Source organism: Amblyomma americanum, chromosome 9 (assembly GCF_052857255.1).
Source record: "Amblyomma americanum isolate KBUSLIRL-KWMA chromosome 9, ASM5285725v1, whole genome shotgun sequence".
NCBI classification, from domain to species: Eukaryota; Metazoa; Arthropoda; class Arachnida; order Ixodida; family Ixodidae; genus Amblyomma; species Amblyomma americanum.
In genome coordinates, this window is record NC_135505.1 from 30776526 (window position 1) to 30799141 (window position 22616).

The 22616-nt window shown below is 44.1% G+C and overlaps 1 protein-coding gene across 2 annotated transcripts in view; it reads left to right on the plus strand.

Annotated features, from left to right (window-relative positions):
* Positions 1–22616, plus strand: part of LOC144105234 (uncharacterized) — a 55374-nt gene that overhangs the window by 11507 nt on the left and 21251 nt on the right. For both annotated transcript variants that reach the window (XM_077638382.1, XM_077638381.1), the window contains 2 exons: positions 1308–1518; positions 4025–4873. In XM_077638382.1, the coding sequence (XP_077494508.1) occupies positions 1397–1518; positions 4025–4873 (971 nt within the window). In that variant the 5' untranslated portion in view covers positions 1308–1396. The remainder of the gene's footprint in view (positions 1–1307; positions 1519–4024; positions 4874–22616) is intronic.

Sequence of the window (22616 nt, forward strand, 5' to 3'; positions counted from 1 at the left end):
GCTTGTGAGACATGCACACAGCCTGAACCTTTTAAAGGGTTAACCAAGTTGTTTTGGGCGGCATTAAGGCTGGCTTAGCTAACATTTTCAGGTATTTCGTATTTACACTGTGAGGGTTGAAATAGGGCATAAATACTTTTCCTGTTTAATCGCGGCTGACACAGTTCAATACTGCCAGACCCCACCCCGAGATCGTGTACACTACTGTGTGCACGCCGACCACGGCGGGCCTTGCTTCTGAGGGAAACAACGGAATGACACACTGATTGGCACAAACAGGCATGTATTGCTACAGTAACAATAACGCCAGCTGGCAACAAGATACGCTAAGGTATCAAGATCGTCCGACTCACCAGCACGGTTACGAGCGAACGTTCGTCACGCTAGGGCAAGGGGAAACTCCGAAGCCAGACGGGACGAGATACGGGAGAACGTCCCCCCAGCCCCCACGAGGCCTCACCCCACTGACAGAGAGTGGAGCGCTGCACTAAACAGTCCGTGAACGTCGAGTTCCCGAGCCGAGGAGAGAGTCCTGTCTTCCGCACGTGCACACAGCAATCACCCCGTCTGTGGCGCTCGTGGCGCTGCGATGCCCTTGTTACTTAAGGTAACTATCTACGGAGGGTGCATCGCAGGGAAGCAAACCCTAAAGCGGATGAAGCAGGGCGAGGTTCCCACAACCCCTAGTCTCAGTGAATGAGATAACACAGCAAGCATTTCAGACCTACACCAAACCTTGGCCAATGAAATAAGCTGACTCTTCTAGCTGTTGGTGGAGGCTACAGTGTTCTAGAAGGCATTCTAGTGGAGACTGACACCCTTGGCTTATGACATTTATACCAGCTCATGGCAGGTGTGATAGACAAATGGATCAACACGCATATATTTAAACTTACTTTTGGGGAATCTTTTGGTGGATGAGATAGTGATTCCATGAGCCTGTTGTGTGTACACCTGTCTATCTCAGTGGATGAGAAAGGGTCTTTCTAAACTGAGTTTGAAAACTGGTTGCCTAGCTGGTGAAAGACACCAGTAAAAATGCACTCAACGACAGTCTGTAGTTGGGCTAGTTCATGTTGTGAGAATGTGATCTAAAATGAATGTAAATTAATAGGGTTGTCACAAGAAAAGACGAATTTTGAACTAAGAAAAAGAGGAAGAAAGGGTGAAAAAAAACTAAAGGAAGTTCACCGAGGAGATTGAAGCCATGGTGGTAACTGATGTGTCATGTGGGTTTGAGATAGTCCAACAGTTATCCACTAGAGAAACTGAATATCAAGATGCTTGTGTGTGCATCTTGTGTGCAGGCTGCTAGGTGCCAAGTGAACGGCTACGCATTGTGGCGACATCACCTTGGCTGGTCGTGCATCCCCGGCAGCTGCAGTGTCCAGTCGCCATGGCGACTGATGACAGCAGTATCGTGGTCGCCTCCAACGGACTGGGGGCAGAGCCGCTCCATGGTCTGCCAGTAGTGGGTAGGAAAGGCAGTGCGGAAGACGCCGTGGCTCCTCCTGCAGAGTGAGTCCTTGCACGTGGGTCTCTGTGAGCTTGGAGTGAATGAAAGCTACCTTGAAGGAAACGAGGCATTGCATTCATTCATCCACCAGGGGGAGATGCAGGAACTCCGGGATGTGGATACTGCGTATTTGCCTTGGCTAGTGTTTGGTACAAATTATATATTAATGAAATCCATGTTTTGTGCTAAACTGAATGAAAGAAATTAAGATTGAAAAAGTTGTAATAATATGCATCTTTACTTGTGGCAAGCTCCATGAAATGTTTTTGCTGGTTTCCATATGAGCCTAATACGAAACATTCACTGGCATTAAATTCATTGAGGAAGGGAAAAATTGCAGGACTGTTATGAGTGTGTAAGAGGAATGTTTGAGCGTTAGCTGTGGTCTGACAGCACAGAAACAAGCTGGGAGCCACCGTGGTGGCTCATCAGTGGTTATGGTGCTCGGCTGATGACCAGAAAGACGTGGGTTCGATCCCGGCCGCGGCGTTCGAATTTCGATGGAGGTGAGATTCTAGAGGCCCATATACTGTGCGATGTCAGTGCACGTTAAAGAACCCTAGGTTCTAGAGCCCTTCACTGTGGCGTCCTTCATAACCTGAGTTGCTTTGGGACTTTAAACCCCTATAAACCATAAACAGTATAAGCCGGGATCTATGTTTTCAAAAAACCTAACACTAGACAAGCCAAAAATTAAAAGGCCACTTACCAGCATATGTGCGGTCTTTAAGGAACCCACATAGATGGCAGTGCCCCTTTTCCCTCTGGATAAGTTTGAGAAACTGCGACTGTGAGTTCATTCTTTTGTGGCATAAATATTTGACGGTTCAGTTTTGATTTTAATATTATATACATGTTTACACATAAAACTAGGCTCCACAGGCTGATGGCCTTGCCATCTACAAAAATGATTTGGCAGCTTAAGATTAATTCCGAAAAGATAAGTGCACAAAGTTATTACACAGCATGACATGATGATTAACATGCTGAACTGAAAGGGATATTTCTGCTGATCTCAGAGGCTGAAAAGCTGAGACTGTGTTTAGGTCATAATAGCTCTAAAAAAAACTCCTTTTTAACATTGTAATGCATGCTAGGGCATGTTGGGCAGATTTTCATCCAGCCACTCTGTTTGCACAGTGCTGAGCTCGCCTTGGTAAAAGTAAATGCCTAAATGCATGGTGGCAAGTAAAATTCATTACCACAAGTGGCTGATCACTGGAGCATTGAATTGATCATACCTCGGGCTGCTGCGTTTAAAACTCCAATAATGAGTGACAGGCCTTCCCTACTACTCAGTCTTGTAGGAGGTATAATTAGCAAAAAGCCATTGCCTGCAAAAAAAATTTTTTTTCCCTTTTTTTTCCCGCTATGCTGGCCATCAGTACACTTTTGCTAATCTTCATTACTCGTGACTGTATGCATGCATGGCTAAGTAGATAGGAGGATTGATAATCTGTGTCATGCAGGTGCATTTTTATCAGTAGAAAGACTGATGTCAGTAAAATACGGGGGCTTCAATGGGCAGCGACTGGGAATGCATTTCTATAGGAGTGGCGCCCAGTGTTTCACACATGTATCTGCAAATGGGTTTTCTTTCTTCATTCAGCCTTTTTTTGACTAAGTGAAACTAGGAACACATGGTTCCTTGAATTTCAGGTGTACACATGTAATCCACTGCTGCTTTCTCATGTTTGATTACTGTTGTATCCACTTGCCATGAGCTAGCTCGCAGTTCTCAATCTAGAATAGGACCGCCGCGGCAGAGTGGTTACGGCGCTCAGCTGCTGGCCCGAAAGATGTGGGTTCGATCCCGGCCGCGGCGGTCGAATTTCGATGGAGGCGAAATTCTAGAGGCCCGTGTACTGTGCGATGTCAGTGCACGGTAACGAACCCCAGGTGGTCGAAATTCCCGGAGCCCTTCACTATGACGTCCCTCATAGCCTGAGTTGCTTTGGAACGTTAAACCCCCATAAACCAAACCACCAATCTAGAATATCTCTACCTGCTAGCGATCACAGGTGAGCAGTTCGACTGCCCGTACCCAGTGGTTTGCTGGGATTGGTTTCTGGAGTGGGAGAAATTTTTCTTCAACTACAGAAATTTCAAAGCCTCTCTTATTTAGGCATGTGTTCTCGTGAGCATTTTTGCAGTGGGGTAGTGTGTTACTTTCTTACTATATTTATTCAGTTCAGATACTATTAAGTTTGTATGACTTCATGAGTGCATCATTATCGCATTCCATCAAATATAAAACAAAACCGCCACTCTTTTGCATAACTGCGAAGGCTTCAAAGACATGGGAAGGAAAAACACTGCAGATTTGTCTAGCCCAAGCTGATTGTCATTATTAGGGGAGCACAAGTGTGCTGCGCAAGCGCTTGTTATACAGTGCCTTTGGAAGCCAGAGTTAAAATGCCTTTCACCACTTGAGAAAAGTTGGAGAATTTTCTATTTGTGCTACTTTCGTGCCGAGGAGAAAGCCTTGCCTTTTCACATTTATTTCAGATCTGCCTCTGCATGTCCGGGCACTCCGCCAGCCTCCCAAGGCTCAAGCCCCAACGGGCACTCACACGGCCTGGAAAACACGTGCGATGACTCTGTGCTGGTGTCGAGTGGGGGTGACCTGTCCGGCCCAAGAGCTGTGAACAATGGGCACAAGCCGGGAGATCACAGCCCTGTCCAGCAGTGTCCACCTGCTTCATCTCCAGCGCACGAGGAGCCCACTTCCAGACCACAAGCTGAGGATGGGTGCAGAACAACAGGGCTGCCTGAAGACGAGGCGGAGGCCGCCGCTAGTGTCCCAGATCATATGCTGGGACTTGCGGAAGACTGTTGTCGAGGGTCAGCACCAGCATCCTCGCATAGCAATGGCATACTGCCCCAGGCCAGCGAAGCTGTCACTTCCAAAACAAAAAGCGCTGCCAGCCTGGAGGCTGAAGTCTCATGTCCTGGTGCAACTGACCCTTCACCACTTCCAACCAGTAACTCAAACCTTGGGGACGCAACCCACTTGCAGCCAGTGACGTCTCCTGTGTTGTCATGTGAGGGAGGCAAGGTGCTACTGTCGAGTGATAAAAAAGATCCGCACATGCTCTTCAATGGTGAAGCTAGTGGTGGTAGTGGTGGTAGTGGCGCAAAGCCATCCGACCATTCTTCCAGTGTGGTAGTGCCAAGCGCCAAGCACGGTGCCGTGCCCAATGGGGATGTTGGCGTAAGATGTGTCCGTGACAGCGGCAGGGGTGCCAGTGCTGGCTCTGGTGGGAGAACTGTGGTTCCAGCGCCATCAGTCCTTCCGGAAGGCAGGCGGCGGAGCGCATCGGACGGTGCGGTCCTGGAGAATGGCTGGGCACGGAGGTAAGAGCAGCAATGGCTTCCTGTTACTAACAAGCTACTAACTGTTCTCTGTTAAGGGCTGAAGAGAAGGCTGAGTGCGCAGTGGCTCAATGACTTTTTGAGGATCTCCAAAAGGACCTCAGAAATTGAGAAAAATTTTGCGTATGTACTGTGGAAGTGATTTGCTTCCAAATGCCTGTGCACCAAATCACAGCTGCAGTGAAACGACAGCTTGGTTCACTGGGTATTGTCTTCTAAATTGTGTTTAAGCCGGTAAATATTGGCAATTACTTAACAGGCTTGTTTGGAAGATACCAGATTCTGTGTTCGATTGAGTACAGCATTGAAAATAGTATTTAGCAGAGCAGACAAAATAGCAATTTTTATCAGCTTAAGCACTCTTAGCGGAGAGAACTAGTTAACTTGCTTCTGAAGACTTGAATGCACTGAGCAGGAAATCGCTGGGGCCATCACTCAATGCTGCCAGCTACATCGTGCCTGATCTGATAAATGTTGCCATTTACTTATCAGGAACGTTGAGCATGGTATATCATTTTGCTCTTTGCAAGAATGATCGTTCTTAAGAAGTAAGTGTTCAAATTGTGGAAAAAGCAAAAAATAATCAGAATTTGGCAAACAGTGGAGCGATGTTTCTTTGGTGCCATGGATAATGCTGCAAATCCACAAATTTTAAGTGAATAAAGAAAAAAAACTCTTTCAGACTCATTTCAATGAGTAAAGGAGAGAAAAAAAGAAACGACGATTTTACTCAATTGACAAATGTTCAAATTCATCCAGCTATTATATGCCTTCACCATTGCATGTTTAATCTGTTGACTTATTTAGTTTCCTTTATTTGCTTAGTACTTCCAGCCTAGGTAGGCGTAGGCAGGAGGAGCAGTGCAATATAAAAGTCAGGCTAGATATTTAGCACATCATCATCATCAGCCTAATTCAGCACGTGCATGGATATCAGTTCAAAGTAAGCAAACAGAATTCGGTGAAATTTACATGTTAAAATTTCACATACAAAAATTCAGCAGGCACAGTTCAGACTGCGTACATGTGGGAATGCAAGAGTATGTTGTGGATGCAAGACGTAGTCACCTGGTTGCAGTTTGCAGATTGAGCTTATTTCTGGTGATGAGTTTTTATTTTTTTCGAAGTATGTCACCAACCGTACGCGCACACGAGTGTGTATGACACCACCTGGAGCGCTGTACCACTTGCTGTACAATGAATGGCGGCATTGTAATTTTGATGCAAAAGTCTGGGAAGGCATACAATTGAAGGCGCATATGTCGTTGACTCGAACCCCTATTGCAAGCTAGCCTCTAACTTGACTAGCACATGTAGGCTATATACAACGAGTAATTGTATGACACCACCCGAAACGGTACGACAAATGGTTGCGTCCCAGTTTTGATGTGAGTGTCACCACATGAGTAGCGCCACATGGAAGTCGGCCAGTGGGGAGTATATTAGACAGATGGCATGTATAGGATTGTCTGAAGTGGTAGTGCTCAGCTTGCTGTGTGTGTCACATGGCCGCTTGATTATGTCGCCCTATTTTTCTTGCCATCTCTTGGATTTTTTGTATCATCTGAATCTGCGAGTACTCACATAGACATACAGATGAGTGTGCACGCACACACACACACACACACACACACACACACACACTGGTAATGGTGTCAGTGGTCATTGGAATATCCATGTGTAGCTGGTTCCGTTCTGTTATCAGTTGGGAACAAATACATAATTAAAAAAGCTAATTTTTTCCTGCAGTCCTCCTCTCTCTGCCACTGAAGAGATGTGGGCTGGTTTGTAACGTTAGGCTGCTATTTCAACCCATGCTTATACATTTAGTGTGCGCACAGGTGCAGCTCATTCATTACTGCTGCACCATTGATTGGCATTGGTAGAAATGATAAAGGATGTGAGTTCAGTGCATAGCTCAAGACACTCTGGACGCTAAACACTTAGATGAACTGTCTCTCTGTTTGAGATAACTCCTTGGCCACTGGATGTTCTTGACTCCAACTGAAAATTGGTTCATTCCATCTGCTTACATGCACCAGGGTTGTCAACTTGCCATTCTCAATGTGCACCCTTGTCAGGCAGAGTGAGACACACTAGAGTGTTGTTAGGCCTTGTAGCGTTCATGTGAACTCTGATATTGTGGTTCAGTGTTTCAGACAGTGTTCTGGCTCCTTGGATGCAAAAGACTGGTGCAGTACAGCTTCATGCCATTGTGCAGATTCACACTAAACAGCAGGGATGAAGCAGAAATGGACTGGACACCTGCTGACATTGCTTTTCAGTACCTTTTTCAGTGAACCAATACCACCTCGGCCCAACTGTCACATTAAGGGGGGGGGGGGGGGGGGGGACACAGCTGGTAAATACCCCAAAATTGCTAAAAAACGATTTTCTGAAATTTGTTGTACTATTGTATGCCCCGTTTTTTCCACTGTCCCTACATTTCATTGCAAAAAACCGACGGGGAAGTAGTGTAAAAAAATTGTTTCATGAACCGTGGTGGCTGTGTGTATTGCGGGGAAACTCTGACAGTGAGCATATTTTTCTCCGCTACTGTTTTCTTCCCAAATACCTTGGAGAGCAGATTTCTTCAGGACTGTTTTATTTATTTTGGCCCAGTTCATTTTGTTGCACTGCTAGGACTATATAGTGCAGGTCAAGACTTTCTCTGTTTTTAAAATTTATGAATTTCAGATTCCTTGATGTGAAATTTCTTCTCACTCTGTATATGTCAATGGACACTTTGTTCGAAAATTCAGAACCAAATTTAGGCTTTGTGAAAAAAAAAAATTCTAAGAATTCTTGACCTGTAGCTTGCCAGTAGCAATGTAGTCAATGTTGAACCAGCCTTTCACGAGATTGAGAGGAAAATTGTAGTAGACAACAATTTTCTAGAGATGACTATGAAATTTTGTGAGAATAGGCTTTGTGAAAAAAAAAAATTCTAAGAATTCTTGACCTGTAGCTTGCCAGTAGCAATGTAGTCAATGTTGAACCAGCCTTTCACGAGATTGAGAGGAAAATTGTAGTAGACAACAATTTTCTAGAGATGACTATGAAATTTTGTGAGAATAGTCACAAAATTATTTTTAATATGCTTAAAAAATTCTATATAGATACATTAAGAAATAAAAATGTTTTGCTGAAAGCTCCGTCTCCCCTTAATGTAGCACAGCTTTGGCATGGCTAAGTGATGACAGGCTATAATTGTCTTCTTGATGCACTCTGCTCATTTTTTTTTTGGCAGAGCTCGTTAGCATATCGGCTGGAAATAGTGGTTGGAAATATTACCGCACATCTTTGCTTGCTCTGCGTCGTAAGCCCCACTAGAACACTTTTACCCAATTTCACCCAAATCAGTGCGTTGTTTAAGGAAAGAGTTCTCGATCTGTTTTGTCTTAATTGGTGAACCCGTAGCGCCCTTGAAGAGATGCCAGGGAGCCCCACGTGTCTTGGCTGCTTCTGCCTCTTCCTGCCTGACATGCATACAAAAGAGAGCACGCAGATACACAGCCCCTCGTAACATGCCCGCATTCAGGTAATAACAACTGGCTGCATAGTCAGTCTGCTGCTATATGGACAATTATACTGTGGCTAGCCCCAAAATAAAGAAGGTATAAACAAAGGTGGGGATGAAGGCACACGTGGATTTAGGGGCTCAGAGAACCCAAAAGCCACACCAATGAACACAAGGGCTCTGCCAAACCCACATTTGAAAGCCCCTGGTGTAAGGCCACTGGTTAAAATTAGCTGGGATTTGTTTTTCCTTGCTGGCAGAGGTTTTTGTTTGGGTGGTGCTAGTGATGATGACGAAAATAGCATCATGAAAGGTGGATGCTAAGGAGAGGACTGCGCTCTCTGTGTCCTTTATCTTTTGGCACACAGTTTCACCTTCAGCAGCCTGGCTGGCATATATGGCTTATGGTTCCAGGCTATCATCCGGTAGCACTGTTTCAAGAGAGGGCTGTCATAATGTCTGTCGTAGCGTACACACAGTGGCAGCAGTGATAGGGGTCCGTAAAAACCGCTCCCTGCAGCACGCAAGTCCCTGCTTAAAAAAAATATATATAATAATAACAAACGAGCGAATGCTTTTTAGCCCCGTGCATATTACTCTGCTGTGAGATTGCGTGTTTGCAGCTGCGTGTGCTGCCTTTGTGTACATGGCTCGTCATAACTGTAAGAAGACATTGTGCATGACAGGCTGTTCGGTATATTTCCGTCCCACTGCTCTGGCAATGAGCCCTGGTGTGGCGTCACCATGGTTGTTTCATGGTTGTTGTTCACTGAATGTTGCCGTAAAACCTCTGCCCTAAAGAGCAAGATAAGAGCAGTTGGTGGCAGAGTTTTGAGAGATGCTTGCAGATTGTGGAGAAGCTCTTGTGATGTTTTCCTGGCTGTTATCGCACTGCTTTTTCGAGTGAGTGCAGCTTCATTGATGCTTTTTGTTGATTCTATCTTATGGGCTAAAGCTTCCGCAAGTATTTGCCATGAATGCACTTTAAATGCTCACAAACTTGGTTTGTTTGTGTGTTTTTTTGTTTTTGGCTTTCTGGATCACTTTTTCTCTCGGGATGTGAGGTGGTACCTATTGTGTGTTACCATATTTTAGTGAGCAATGGGCACTGGCCTATACTAACTGGGAATCAACTCAGTTTGTGGAGGTCTGGGATTAATTTAATTGGTTTTTGGGGAAAGGAAATGGCGCAGTATCTGTCTCATATATCTTTGGACACCTGAACCGCGCCATAAGGGAAGGGATAAAGGAGGGAGTGAAAGAAGAAAGGAAGAATAGGTGCCGTAGTGGAGGGCTCGGGCATAATTTCAACCACCTGGGGATCTTTAACGTGCACTGACATCGCACAGCACACGGGCGCCTTAGCGTTTTTCCTCCATAAAAACGCAGCCGCCGCGGTCGGGTTCCAACCCGGGAACTCCGGATTAGTAGTCGAGCGCCCTAACCACTGAGCCACCGCGGCGGGGCAGGTCTGGGATGCAAATGTGGTTTTGACGTGATGACAGAGGACATGGCAACAGGTATGGTGGGGAGAGCGAAAGAGCCGAGTGGCATCTCAGCTGTATTTTAACCCTTTCAGGCGCCATTTTTGTTTCCCTCGAAAACAAATTTTTCCATCTAAGTATTATGAGGCCTCAAGAAGAATGATTTTATAGTTTTCCAGCACAGAATACCAGCGGTTAATAATTTACAAGAATGTGCGGAATTTCATACAAACTCTCATAATTTAAATACAAATAGCAACATTGAAATGCCAGGAATTTTCATGTAAACACTCGAAGAATCGCAGAATCAATTTGTTTGAAAGATGCATCTTAGACGATGAAAAAAAAATGAATGTTATTACTGGTGGCAAATCCATCTTTCTTTCTGTAAAAAATTCTTCTCTGAAAAATTTATTTTCACTTTTATTGTTGTTTTTTTTGGGGGGGGGGGGGGGGGGGGGGTTCCGGGAATAAATAGCTTATTGCAGACACCATATCTGCAAATTAGGCACACAGAAATAAAAGTATACGTGCTATCTGCTTTCGTGAGACCCGGCCTCGTCACTCTGCAATGGCCAATGAAAATACTATAATCCGTGAAGACTCCCAAAATAATTTTTATTACTCTTTTCGACACTGCTTGAATAATAGTTTGATAAAACCGCAGCATGTTTGCGGTTTAGAGAATGTATCACTGAAATAACAAACTCAAAGCACCTGGACTGTTTTCTCTTCGTTGCTGGCGCAGGGGTGACGTGCCCGGCCATCTGCTCCTTTTGGGTGCGTCACTCTTCATAGTACACCGCCGATGGCAAAGTGGCAAGCTGCCATGTGATTGGCTGAAAGGCACTCCGTGCGTGCTTTTTGCCATGGCAGCCGTGTACCCTCCATGATGAGTTAAAAAACACACCAGGAGACGGATCGTTTCAACGGATGTAATAAGGAAGTCTGCCACGCAGGATAATTTGAAGTTGTTAATTATGCTCGGAGCATGTAGATTGAGTTCCCGTAACAAAAGGACAGCCTCAAAATTCTGTTTAGTGTACCTTCAATTCTTTCAGATGCAGTTTATCGTTTTGAGTCTGAACATATGTTTTCCACCTAAATTTTTCAATGGAACATGTCCGTAGGTAATTTTTGCCTAATTGTGCAAAATCTCTTATAAACTGTTGAAGGGCAACTGTAGCAATTTCTGATCAGACTCAGTTATTGGTTGATTTATGCAACTTTCTCTTCAGAATGCGGCTTCATTTTTGAAAATACTCCCAACAGTAATTTTAAATGGGCAAAAACCTTTGAATGGAAGCTGAAGCTCTGGTGCGTGGCCTGAAAGGCTGCTTTGTACATCTTCAGTGATGATGCCACCCTTGGCAAACGAGCCACATCTGTATTGCCACTGGTAATTGTTTTTTTTTTTGGAGGGGGGGGGGGGGGGGGGGGGAGGAAATGGCGCAGTATCTGTCTCACATCTCCATGGGCACCTGAATGGTGCGGTGAAGGAGGGAGTGAAAGAAGAAAGAGGTGCCGTAGTGGTGGGCTCCGGAATAATTTCGACCACCTGGGGATCTTTAACGTGCACTGACATCCCACAGCACATGGGCGCCTTTTGTGTTTTGCCTCCATTGAAACGCAGCCGCCACAGTCAGGTTCGAACCCGGGTACTCCGGATCAGTAGACAAGCACCTTAACCACTGAGCTCTGCAGCGGGTCATTTGCTTGTTGCAGCGATGGCAATTTGGTGACAGAACAGCACGTGCAAAGGCTCACCTCAAATCTACACTGCTTTCTTCATGTTCTCCAACAGTGCAAATGACGACGGCAAAAGGCCTGATCAGGATGATGTTGGAAGAGTGCAGTACGTCACTCTTTTTTTTCTTTCTAAACCGTGGCTACCAAGACAGTTTAAAAACGAAACATGAGGCAGATGTTGTTAGCAGGAGGGGGCAAAAAGGACAAAAGCACAAAGCGGAACCATAGCCTAGACAAAAAAACTGCCCCAGACCAGGTATGAGAAAAAAATGACTAGCTAGGTGAGGATGAGTGAGCAAACTTGAGTACAGCTGAAACACATGTGCAACAAAGCTCTTCAAAGCCTTCGCTGGAATTTTTGAAGCCGTTTATGCATGCAGAGATATTGATGCAAGCATTGTATTTGTTAAGCGATGGTATGGAGAGTACAGTGGCGTCTCAACATTATCGAGAGTTCACACTATATTTATTAATACCGATTATAATAATAGCAACAATATTGTTTCATTTGCGTTGAATCAGGTGTGGTTCCTCGAGGTTTGCCGATGCCCGCCTCATTGCAACTTTCTTTAGTTTAGCCACAAATATGTTGTCCCTGTTGAGCACTTTCAATAATTTACACATTAATTGCTAATTAACTAGAATAAGACAGCTTCTAATTATCTGCTACACTTTGCCACTGAATTCCTATTAATTTCCACCACCTCGAAAAATAAGCGAGGCATCATCTACTGCAGCAACAGTGGCGCCGTGTCTGACCTCAACAAGTTCCTGCAAAATTCACTGATCCAAACACCTCACTTTGAAATGCATTGCCTCTGTAGCAGCCCTGTGTAGAACGTTCAGAGCAAACGCACACAGAGTGGGGGATCATTTGAGACGCCGGCCTGCATAAATCCACTTCTCTCAAAGCACCTTGTCGCTTTGCAAAGGCACTTCCATCATCTGTTCTGGGTTATTCTCACGCATTCCATGACCCCACAACACTCTTCTTAGTACAGTCGCTTCACGAACCACAATGCACAAACTGTGAACCAGGCCACCGCCCGTCTGCTCCTTGCCAGGCTATGCCAAGCATGATCACCTATGCACAGGGGTTGGCCGTAAAAACCTGCTGTTTTGAGAGCTCGAATGGGGAGGATGGAGGGATATATTTAAAAATTTTGTGAGGAAACTAAATGGTTCTCAGTTATGTCGTTTGGCGATTTTTCGATGTTCACAAATGTCGGTAAAATATTTAACCCTGATTGTCATTACGGATGGATCATTCACTTAAGTTAAAGAATACAGATGCCGAACAGACCTTTTTAAAATGTCTTTTTCCAAAAAAAAACAATTTCGGAATAAAACAAGCTGCCTGAGGTCATATTGCCCCATATTATCAAATAATTTTCTTCATTGCTTTGACATATTTCTGTATAATGATTCCATGTTGTTTTTATCACTGTTATTTCTTTTTTTTTCACCACCTGCAAGCGGTTGTATTTGTATCTCTTTTCTTTTTCAACCCCCCACTTTAATGCTGGACAGTGGGGCTGTGCATGTTATGATAAATAAATTAAGTTCCTCTCAAAGCCAAGCTTGTGTCTGCCACAGTTGCCCTTTAAAATAGGTGGAAACTGTAATAGTAAAATACCACAGTTGGTGAAATGAACTCTCTAGGGAGAGCTGAATAATTTTCTTTTTCGAAGATACACACAGTGTTAGAATTCAGAAAAACTTAATTGTCATTAGTACAAGTGGCATAATCAGTCTGCTAGAAAATGGGGGAGGACACACGGACATGTTCACTTTTTTCATCAATATTATTTGCTATGTTCGTTAATTGGCATAGAAAAAAGTACCGTGTTTGCAATATGAAGGTTCCCTAATTCACTGGAAATGAAGAAATGAATGCTAGGTACTGTAGACTTCGAAAAAATCTGAGTTTGCAAAGTACGCAGTTATAAATTGTTGGTTATGAGAGATGCCACTGTGGAGCACTTTTGGGCTACTTTAGAACACCTGAAGTTCTTTAATATGCACTGATATTGTGCAGTGCATGGGCATTTTCTTGCATTTTGTCTTGATCCGTACATAGCAGCCATAATCTGACCAAGGTCATGATCTTTTGGGATGAACAGCTGAACGTTAAAGCCACCAAGCCACTGTGGCGAGTCCATTGTATACTTTTGTGTGCAAGGCAACTTGAAGGCAACTGAAAAGCAACTGAAAACTCAATAGTGTTGTATCTAGTTTTTGTTAAAATTTGCCAAAGCAAGGGCTCACCATAGCACCACTGAGAAGTCTAGAGTCTATGACTTTTGGCCTGGCATGATCTTGCAGTGCCAGCCCATGTTAAACATGATTGGTGCTTGAAGCACTGGGTTGTGTAGCTGTGGGAGAAAACAGCTTTAGAGGTTGTCTCACAGAAGAAGCATGTGAAAGTGCATAGTGCCGAAACTTGTTTATTTTGTCACGCTAGTAGCATAGATATTTAGCCACAGTTCACTGAAATTTAGGTGAAGAAGGTAGCTCTCTCCTTATCACGTCTATTCAAATCGTTTGACTTGATTGTTGGCGTGAAATGCCGCTTTGTGAGCAATCCAGGTCACTTCTGAATGAGCAATGCCATATGTCTCAAAAGGACTGTACTTTGGTATTAGAATTTGCTTTTTGTCACTCATAAGAAGAAGAATTTTGAACTTCACACGAAACCTGTCGTCACGGACTGGCTGTGACAAGCCTGCCATCCAAGGTGGTGACCTCGTCTCGCACTCATTCTGCTCAGCAGTGACAGTGTTTTCGTGATTTCCCAGCATAGACACTTGACTCTAGAGGTGCAAATGACAGCCTTGTGCAAAAAGATGACAACTATTCATCTGATGTTAGTTCGGCCTGAGATGACCATTCTGTGCAGCCCTGACTATCGACAGATGTCCATCTGTAGCCTTATTTTCTGTGATTGCCAAGTAGATTAGCAAGTTTCTGGGCCTCTCTGAAGGTGCCAGGAGTGTTCTAAATAATTCCGTGCCATCAGCAGTGTAGTGGACACGGTTATCTGCAAGACAGCTAGAGTTCAACCTTGGCACTGCACTGTGGAGAAGCCCAAAGCTCGAGCAATTGGACTTTCTTTTTTTTGCTGACCAGGAAGTTTGGCATAAAGAGTTCTGCAGCCTTGGATAGTTCTTGTTGGCACAGTAGCGGATGAAATGTATGTTCCAGATTTTTTATTCTTTTTCCAACAAGATATGTTTAATATTTTTCTGTGATTTGCGCGAGTCTGAAAATTTTGCGACTCAAATTTTTTATTTCATAGGCATCGTATATTCTGCTATCTTTCTTTGTATGTATCATCCAAGTGAGAATTCAGTTACCTACACTACGATGTGTTGCAATAAAGAAAAGTATTTAAGGTAATGGCTGAAAAAAAATTTTTATGTGCATCACTCTGAAATTGCCTCTTTCCCTTGGTGCGGAATGAGTTGGTGGACGGACAGAGCATGTATGGCGGGCCCAAAAATTGCCACAGGCGAGGCTCCGGTGGTGCAGGGACAGAGCGACAAGACATGAAGCACTCCTTACACTCAGTCAAACCGGCAACGTGATCGGTGAGCTGTGCTTAATAGTATTGCAACACAGCAGAGGTCACTACAAAACAGCTGCTCGATAGCATACAGTGTACCGCCACTGCTCTACTCTGGTTGTTTGTTGGCCATGTGTAACTGTGCACACAAGTTAACATCTTGCCTGCCTGTCGGAAACAGCGTTATTTACTTTCTCAATCAGTGTTTTGACTGTCAGTGACGCGTTGTAACAGCCTGAACTGCCAAAACCAATACGAAACAAGTGACGGTCTACAGCAGCACTAGAATGCCATTGTATTCATATCACTGGAAGTGCATGCACATTCCAGCGCCAGTAGAGAGCTATCTGACATGTGACCTGTGGCCGTGTGAACTGGGCCAGTCCTTCTTTTTGTATTTTTGCAAGAGGTAGCTGTTTGCCACTGCCCCCCCCCCCCCCCATAGAAAAAAATTGGGAACAGCCCAAGCAGCCTTGCCTTCTGTGTTTTTGTGATATTACAGTGCCTCATATTATGATTTCCTTGCTCCAGCTGTTCACTGCTTGCAGCAGTTTTTTTTTTCTGTGCGCTACACTTTGCAGAACACGTAAACGGTACTGGTTCGTTACAGGGGAAGGAAGCTCAGTTGAGCGTGACAAGGAATTATGAATTTTAAATGGCACGAACAAACGTGACAGCTACTAATTAAGGTAGCAGCACAAGGCTGAAGTGTAACTGAAGTGTTTAATGCAATAAATAGTGCACGTCTTCTGAGATTTCTCATAGCCATAAACTGTGCCACTTAAGTAAGCAGTAGCCGCGTTGACTCGATTGTAATGGTGCTCAGCTGCTGACCCGAAAGACGTGGGTGGGTTCGATCCCGGCCGCGGCTGTCGAATTTCGATAGAAGCGAAATTCTAGAAGCCCATGTACTGTGTGATGTCAGTGCACGTTGAAGAACCCCAGGTGGTTGAAATTTCCGGAGCCCTTCGCTATGGCATCCCTCATAGCCTGAGTTGCTTAGGGATGTTAAACCCCATAAAACAAAAAAAGCTTAAGCAGCGGTCGTCAATAAAAGCACTGTTTTTCATGGAGAGACTGAGTAGGTTGGCTCATATGTGTCACTGCTTGCAAGCTCATGCTTGAATAAAACCATTGTGTTACCTTTACCACAAGGCAGCTGTTTAAGATACACACCCATAATACATAAAACATGCTTGGTCTGGTGATTTCCGCTGTGCTTTGCATGGGGTGTTTTTTTTGTTTTGTTTTTTTCCTGCTCTCTTGTGAGTTCGGGAGTAGATTTGGCAGGCCTTATAACTAGATGTTCCGGTCGGGCGAAGCACTCAGCCAGGACAGATCTTTTAGGGCAGCCTGGGGTGCATTTCTCTGCAGCTTCAAGAATTTTCGTGAAAAGCTTGGTTTCTTATATATTTTAAATTTACAGCTGCCTTCATTTTTGTTGGCGTGGTTTGTTTACAAGGCCTTCAAGAAATTTTGCAAATATTCTGCAGGAGTGGTCTTTTTTGGCCACTATATCCTTGTTCTTACAAAATAGTATTCACACATGTGTAGGAAGTGTCATATAGAGGCTTCTGAAGATGCTTTCAGTCTTGGAGCATGATATCCACAAACTTCTCTGTGGCATGCAAGACTCTTTGATACTCTGGCATTGGTCAAAACTTTGAACCACCTTTCCCAAAGCTGTAATTGTCACAAAAGATTTCGTGGAATGGAATGCTCAGCTTCTTCTTGTGCCATCTTGAGTGGTCAAGAGTGCAGCAGCAATGCATTTCGCCAAGCACCAGGCTTTCATCAAACCGCAGAAATACACTCAAAGCGCTCAATGAGAGCTACTTTTTGCTATGCCAGTCACAAAAACATTGTGTGTTCTCTTCTAGATGGTCATCTGACAGCACCGCGACATGGCGGATGCGCGCTCTACAGTGGGTGGCTCAGTCCATGACGCTGCAGGCATGTTCTTTAGGAGGCAGTGGCTTGGGCAACATCTCTCTCACCACAGGAAATTAGCTCGAGTGATGATGGCATGGCATGGCGTGACATGGCATGGCATAGTGGGTAACATCTTAAAGCCTCAGATGGGCAGTGAGAGATGCCATACTGTAGGGCTACGGGTCAGTTTCAATCATGTGGTGTTCCACTGCTGGGATACGATCCCACACAGCCTTGAGCTCAGCAGTAGGATGCCGAGGAAAGCGATAGTAATAATGATGATAATGGATGGCACGCACTCACACGCACATGCATACATGCTGAATGTAGAGGATGCACATTCCTTTCTGAGAACCTGCAGATATCATAACATTTCAATGCATTTCCATGTGCTGGTTTCACTCGGTCAAGGCAAACGGAGCGACCGCGAAAGGACGAAGAGAGTGCACGGGCATCCTGTGGACATTGTGTGCACAGCCTGCCAGTCCGATAGTGTCCGTGCTCGACATTCACACATGTGCATGAGAGACAATGGAAGATAGGGATGCCCCGCCATTCCTCGGCACCGAGTATGATAACATTGTTTCCAAGTGGAATGTCGTCGTGGCACTAATAGCGGCTCCCTCGAGGCTAGAGTATCGGCAAGACTACAGAAACTGAGCTTGGCTGAGTCTGGCCATAATTAAAGGCTGGTTTTCTGCCTGGTAGGGTATGGTTTTAAACAGACGCTGACAGTGAAATGTGCAGTGCAGCAAAAGCTTGTATATTCCTTTGTTGTCAATGTCACCGAGTGCCGTAGTGATTTTCATTGCTTCGGTTTATATGAAATGGCCGACAACATACTTCAAGCTTGGCTTTAAGCATGTAGCACTGTGGTGTCTGTCTTTTCTTTACGCTGTGTTGTGTTCTTTGAAGCCAAAGCAGGTGAATAGGAGAGGAATAATCAACCAGTACACTATTTGCTCTTCAGGGCACACAAGGCTTGGTCAAAGTCAAAGGCTGTGATAAAACAACTCATGTACATGTACAAGAAATATAGAAGCGTGACTAAAATAAATCGAGCAGTAATCATAGGATGTTATAATATAAAATGAGAGAGAAATCTTTTCTACTGGGTGATGCCTTGACCTTTGTGGGAACTTGCTGCCTGAGGTCTGGCTGTTGCATACTGATGTTTCCAATCTATGTGCAGGAATAATGTGTAGAAATATGCCTGTGTGCAGTCCATTGTATATGCACATCAAAGAACCCTAGGTTTTTTAAATTATTCTAGAGCTGTGCACCATGTGGATTTCTCTCTGCTTCCCATCGCTGCCTTCTTCACCCCTTTATCACGGTGTAATTCAGTTGTCCACCCTCAGTGAGACAGTTGCCGCACCTTTCTTTCCTCATAATCAATTACTGTTATTATTATTATTATTATTATTATTATTATTATTATTATTATTATTATTATTATTATTATTATTATTATTATTATTATTATTATTATTATTATTATTGGAATATTTTACAGATCACAAGGCATTCAAAAGCTTAACCCTTTATCTGTCTGCGCTGTACTGTGCTTGTCATGGGAGATTGTGCCAAAATGGCCAAATACGAGTCACGCTCGTCAGGTCCAATGTTTTGCTGCTCCCACTGCCAACGACTAGTTGGCGTCAGCAACTGATTTGGTTGCAGTTTTAAACTCTAGAGGGTGGTAGTCATCCATGAGAAGCATATGTTTTAAAGGGCAGCTGCAAAGGTTTTAGAAATCGACAAGCTTGAAAGGGTCGAATGTGTGAAACTTGCAGGTAAAGCATGCGAAGTACTTTTAGGCTAGCATTTGAAATGGTGACATAATTACCGGTTAAAATCGCAATGTCCTTCAAGCTTTTCCGCAACACACAGCGCCAAGTGGGGTGCGCATGACGTTATCGAAGGTACCGGTGCATTTCCAATGCATAAAATCTTGCTTTGAAGGAAAAAAAACTAATGCCACCGAAGGCGAAGCCCACCGAGAGTTGTTTGGCAGCATCAACCAAGTCGCGGAAGGGTGTTGTTGACGGCAGTGGTAATTTGAAATCTTACTTTCCATGACGTTGCACCAGACTTCCGATTTCTTTAATGCTTTGAGAAGAAGCCTAAGATTCAATCGTTGATTACGTCACTATCGCCATCATTTTCGTCAGTAACCGCCAAAAAAAAAATTGATTTTGGTGTGTTTTTCACAAAATAATTTGCAGGTTTAAGGGTTAAGTGTGGTGGAATTATAAATGCACTGTCTTTTACTCCTTCTTGTCTTTCTGCTTCAAATTATTAAACATACTGTTTTCGGTATTATGCAGTTTGTACCTTTGGCCATTAAAGCATTTGATGTGTCCACAGTAGAACCTTGCCCACAAGTTCTTGTGCAACTTTGGTTTGGCAAGCTCCTCCATGACTGTACAGAAAATCTCTGCAGAAGTATTATTATTATTATTAATGTTATCTATTTCAGACACTCATTATGTTCTACTATCGAGAAAAATCTGAAAAATTGGTGTGTGCATATTTGGAGCTCCTTATATCACAAAATTAACTTGAGTGGCTCAAAAACATTAAAAATTCACGTGCACCGCACACTTCAGCGCTCATGGAATTACAGCCATATTATTCAAATAAGCACATTTATACCCAATTATTTGAGTCATTGTCCAAAGCTCATTGCTGACAGGCCGCCAGACCCCCTAATTGGATTGTTCTGGAAAACGGGATTATCCCGCTGCTGTTACTACGACATGGTGCAGTGCAACATTTGACTGCCATATTGTTACACAACCATAACTGCCTGCATATTGCGCCATGCAGCTGACGTCAGATTGAATAGTTATTCTTTAATTTTTTTTTCATGTTTAGGCATTCAGTGTCATAGTTGTCATTTTTTTTTCTGTATGACCTATCAATGAATTGAGAAGTGAGAGAATGTGCACCAATATGATGATCATGGAGTCACACGTTGCTGCAGTACTGGGGGTTATAATTACTGCCACGGGGGATCAGAGGACAGTTCAGTAGTGGTTGTTGGGTGGTGCACTAGGCTATATTGACAGTACTTAGTACACTTTTGATAATATACAGCATCCTTGCTTTTACACAAATTAAAAGCGTCTCTCTTGCAACCGCACCACCTTGAGCAGTTAAGCCTAAAGCCCCTCCATAGCATTTTCTGTCGACAAGGCCAGGTAGTGCCAACCCCCTCTGGTGCTTGCTCCTTGCATAGCTTTTCAGCTTCTGGTATTGAGTGGAAGCGTTGCATTTTTATATTCTCGAGGCGAGTCTGACTGTGGCTACATTGCATAGTGTATGTTTTCGTCTGCCTCTTACCTAGCGGGAAAAAAGTCAGCTAGACTGCTGTAGGTCAGGAAGCAGCATAGCAGTGCAGTGATACGTCTGCTCGGACATGGAGTATGCTGCGCAAAGGCAGCTGAGGTATACCAAGGCGAACCGAGACATGGATTCGAGCTGATACAAAATTACAAAATAGACTATGACTACTGGTGGAAGCGGAAATTTGAACCGGAAGAGCCATCCGTGGAAGCGGAAAAAAGGCAGCGGCACTCTTCAAAGATTGGCAGCACTTAAAAAAGCATCAGCAACCATAGCGGGGCTTTAGTTGAGCCATGGAAGAGGGTTGGAGGTCTAGGACTCTTAGAAGAGGCAGGCTTGCTGCCAAATGCACTGGGGCATTCATGCATCTTCTTATGAGAAAGCTATTACGTCGGTGGTCAGCACTATTCACTATTGACAATGCCTTTGGTTGCTTGGTTTTTAGGTGTTTTTGTTCAAGAGTGCACTGGCCTTCGGATGCAGTAATTTGGAATCGCTGCTACTGGCCATTGTGTGGGCTGTGCTGAACGTGCTATCTTGTTAACTTAGTGTGCCTTGACATGCACTATGCTTCACATATTGTGACTGAAGAAACATACCATCGCTATGGCCTATCTTTTCGCCCAAGCACATTTTCACCGTGCTGGAAGCCTAATAATGTGACCTAGTACAGATGATGTTGAGCAGTAGTCACTCAGAAGCAGCACAGTGCAGGTGTAAAGCCTTCAGTGGAATGAAAGCTGAAGCAGCATTCACTGTTAAGATTGGTATCTACTAATTTAAGTTGGTTAGCAGCCTGTCAAAATTTATTACGTGTGGTTCTGAGTAGTGGAGTTGAGATTGTGTGCAGTAGATGACTTTGCCACATAGGAATGTAGTTGCAGGCTCAGTAATAGTGGTATACCATGTATCAGGTGAGGAGCTGGGTTCCTTTGCTTGCCACTGGGTGGCAGTGTACCCACTCCGAAGCACTTCATGCCTACATCCACATAATGCAATGAACCAGACCAACTGCTCTAAATCAATTTAAAACCACACTGAGGACAACCTCATCCAACTTTTGCACTTAATAAAAATCAATTCCGTGCCTCATTCTAGCTGCGGTGATGTTTGTCTGGCTGCATAAGACGCATTTATTGCCAATAAAACTAAATTTAAAAAATCTTCCTGCCACTGGGTTCAAACACGTTATACAAGGAGTGAAAAGGATTTTGGGATCACCGTGTGAAAGTTAAGGGCAGTGTGGTCTAGCCTCGGCAAAAAAACTCCTTTTGTCGCACCACAGTTCGCTCATGATAACAGCCAGGTGCAGCGACACAAGTTTCTAATTTGTTTTTTTTTTGCTTTTCTTGGTTATAAGAGCTCAGTTTGTAAGTTCAACTGGCATTTTTGTTGTTGGGATGCAGCAATGTATCGGAAAAGGTCAATTTCGAATTGTCGTTGCTGTCTTTTAGGTCAAGCAGCAAAATATGCATGAACCACTGGGGCTAGGAGCATCAGGGTTGCTGCCTGTTGCCTGCCCAAGTTCATATCGACGTTTAGCTCCACAGTTTGTGCATGAATAATTGAGGAAACAATCTTTCACTGCCACTGCCGATGTAGTATCTTTCCTATATAGTATCTCTCATGGATTCTTCCACAAGGAAAGGGAATGAACAGCTCTGACCTGTCCTTCCTGACGGCCAGTGAACTACTTTCAAGGTAGACATGCTCAGGAGGCCTGGCTATAGTAAAAACTGCATTGATAAGAGTGACTCTAGCCAAACCCTTCAAAAAGCAGAGTCCTGATATTTTGAGACCGGCGTGGCTTCTTGTTGAGAAGTGACTTTAATGGTTGGCAGCAGCCAACAAAATTGACCATTTAGTTCAGAAGTGGGACCCTTTCTCTTGAGGACATTTTCCGGAGTCGCTCCCATTCATGCAATGAACTACCTTTGTGACACTGAATATCCTACAAGACAAACATACTAAAGAGTAATGGTAGTGCACATGGACTGAGATCTTGGGGTCCTATTTCTGGCCCACCTAATGATGTCACATACATTCCAGTTTTGTGTAGTGACGTGGCATGTTACTATGTTTTTAGCTGTTCAAGTGTATCGTAGCAAATCAAGACAGTGTCTG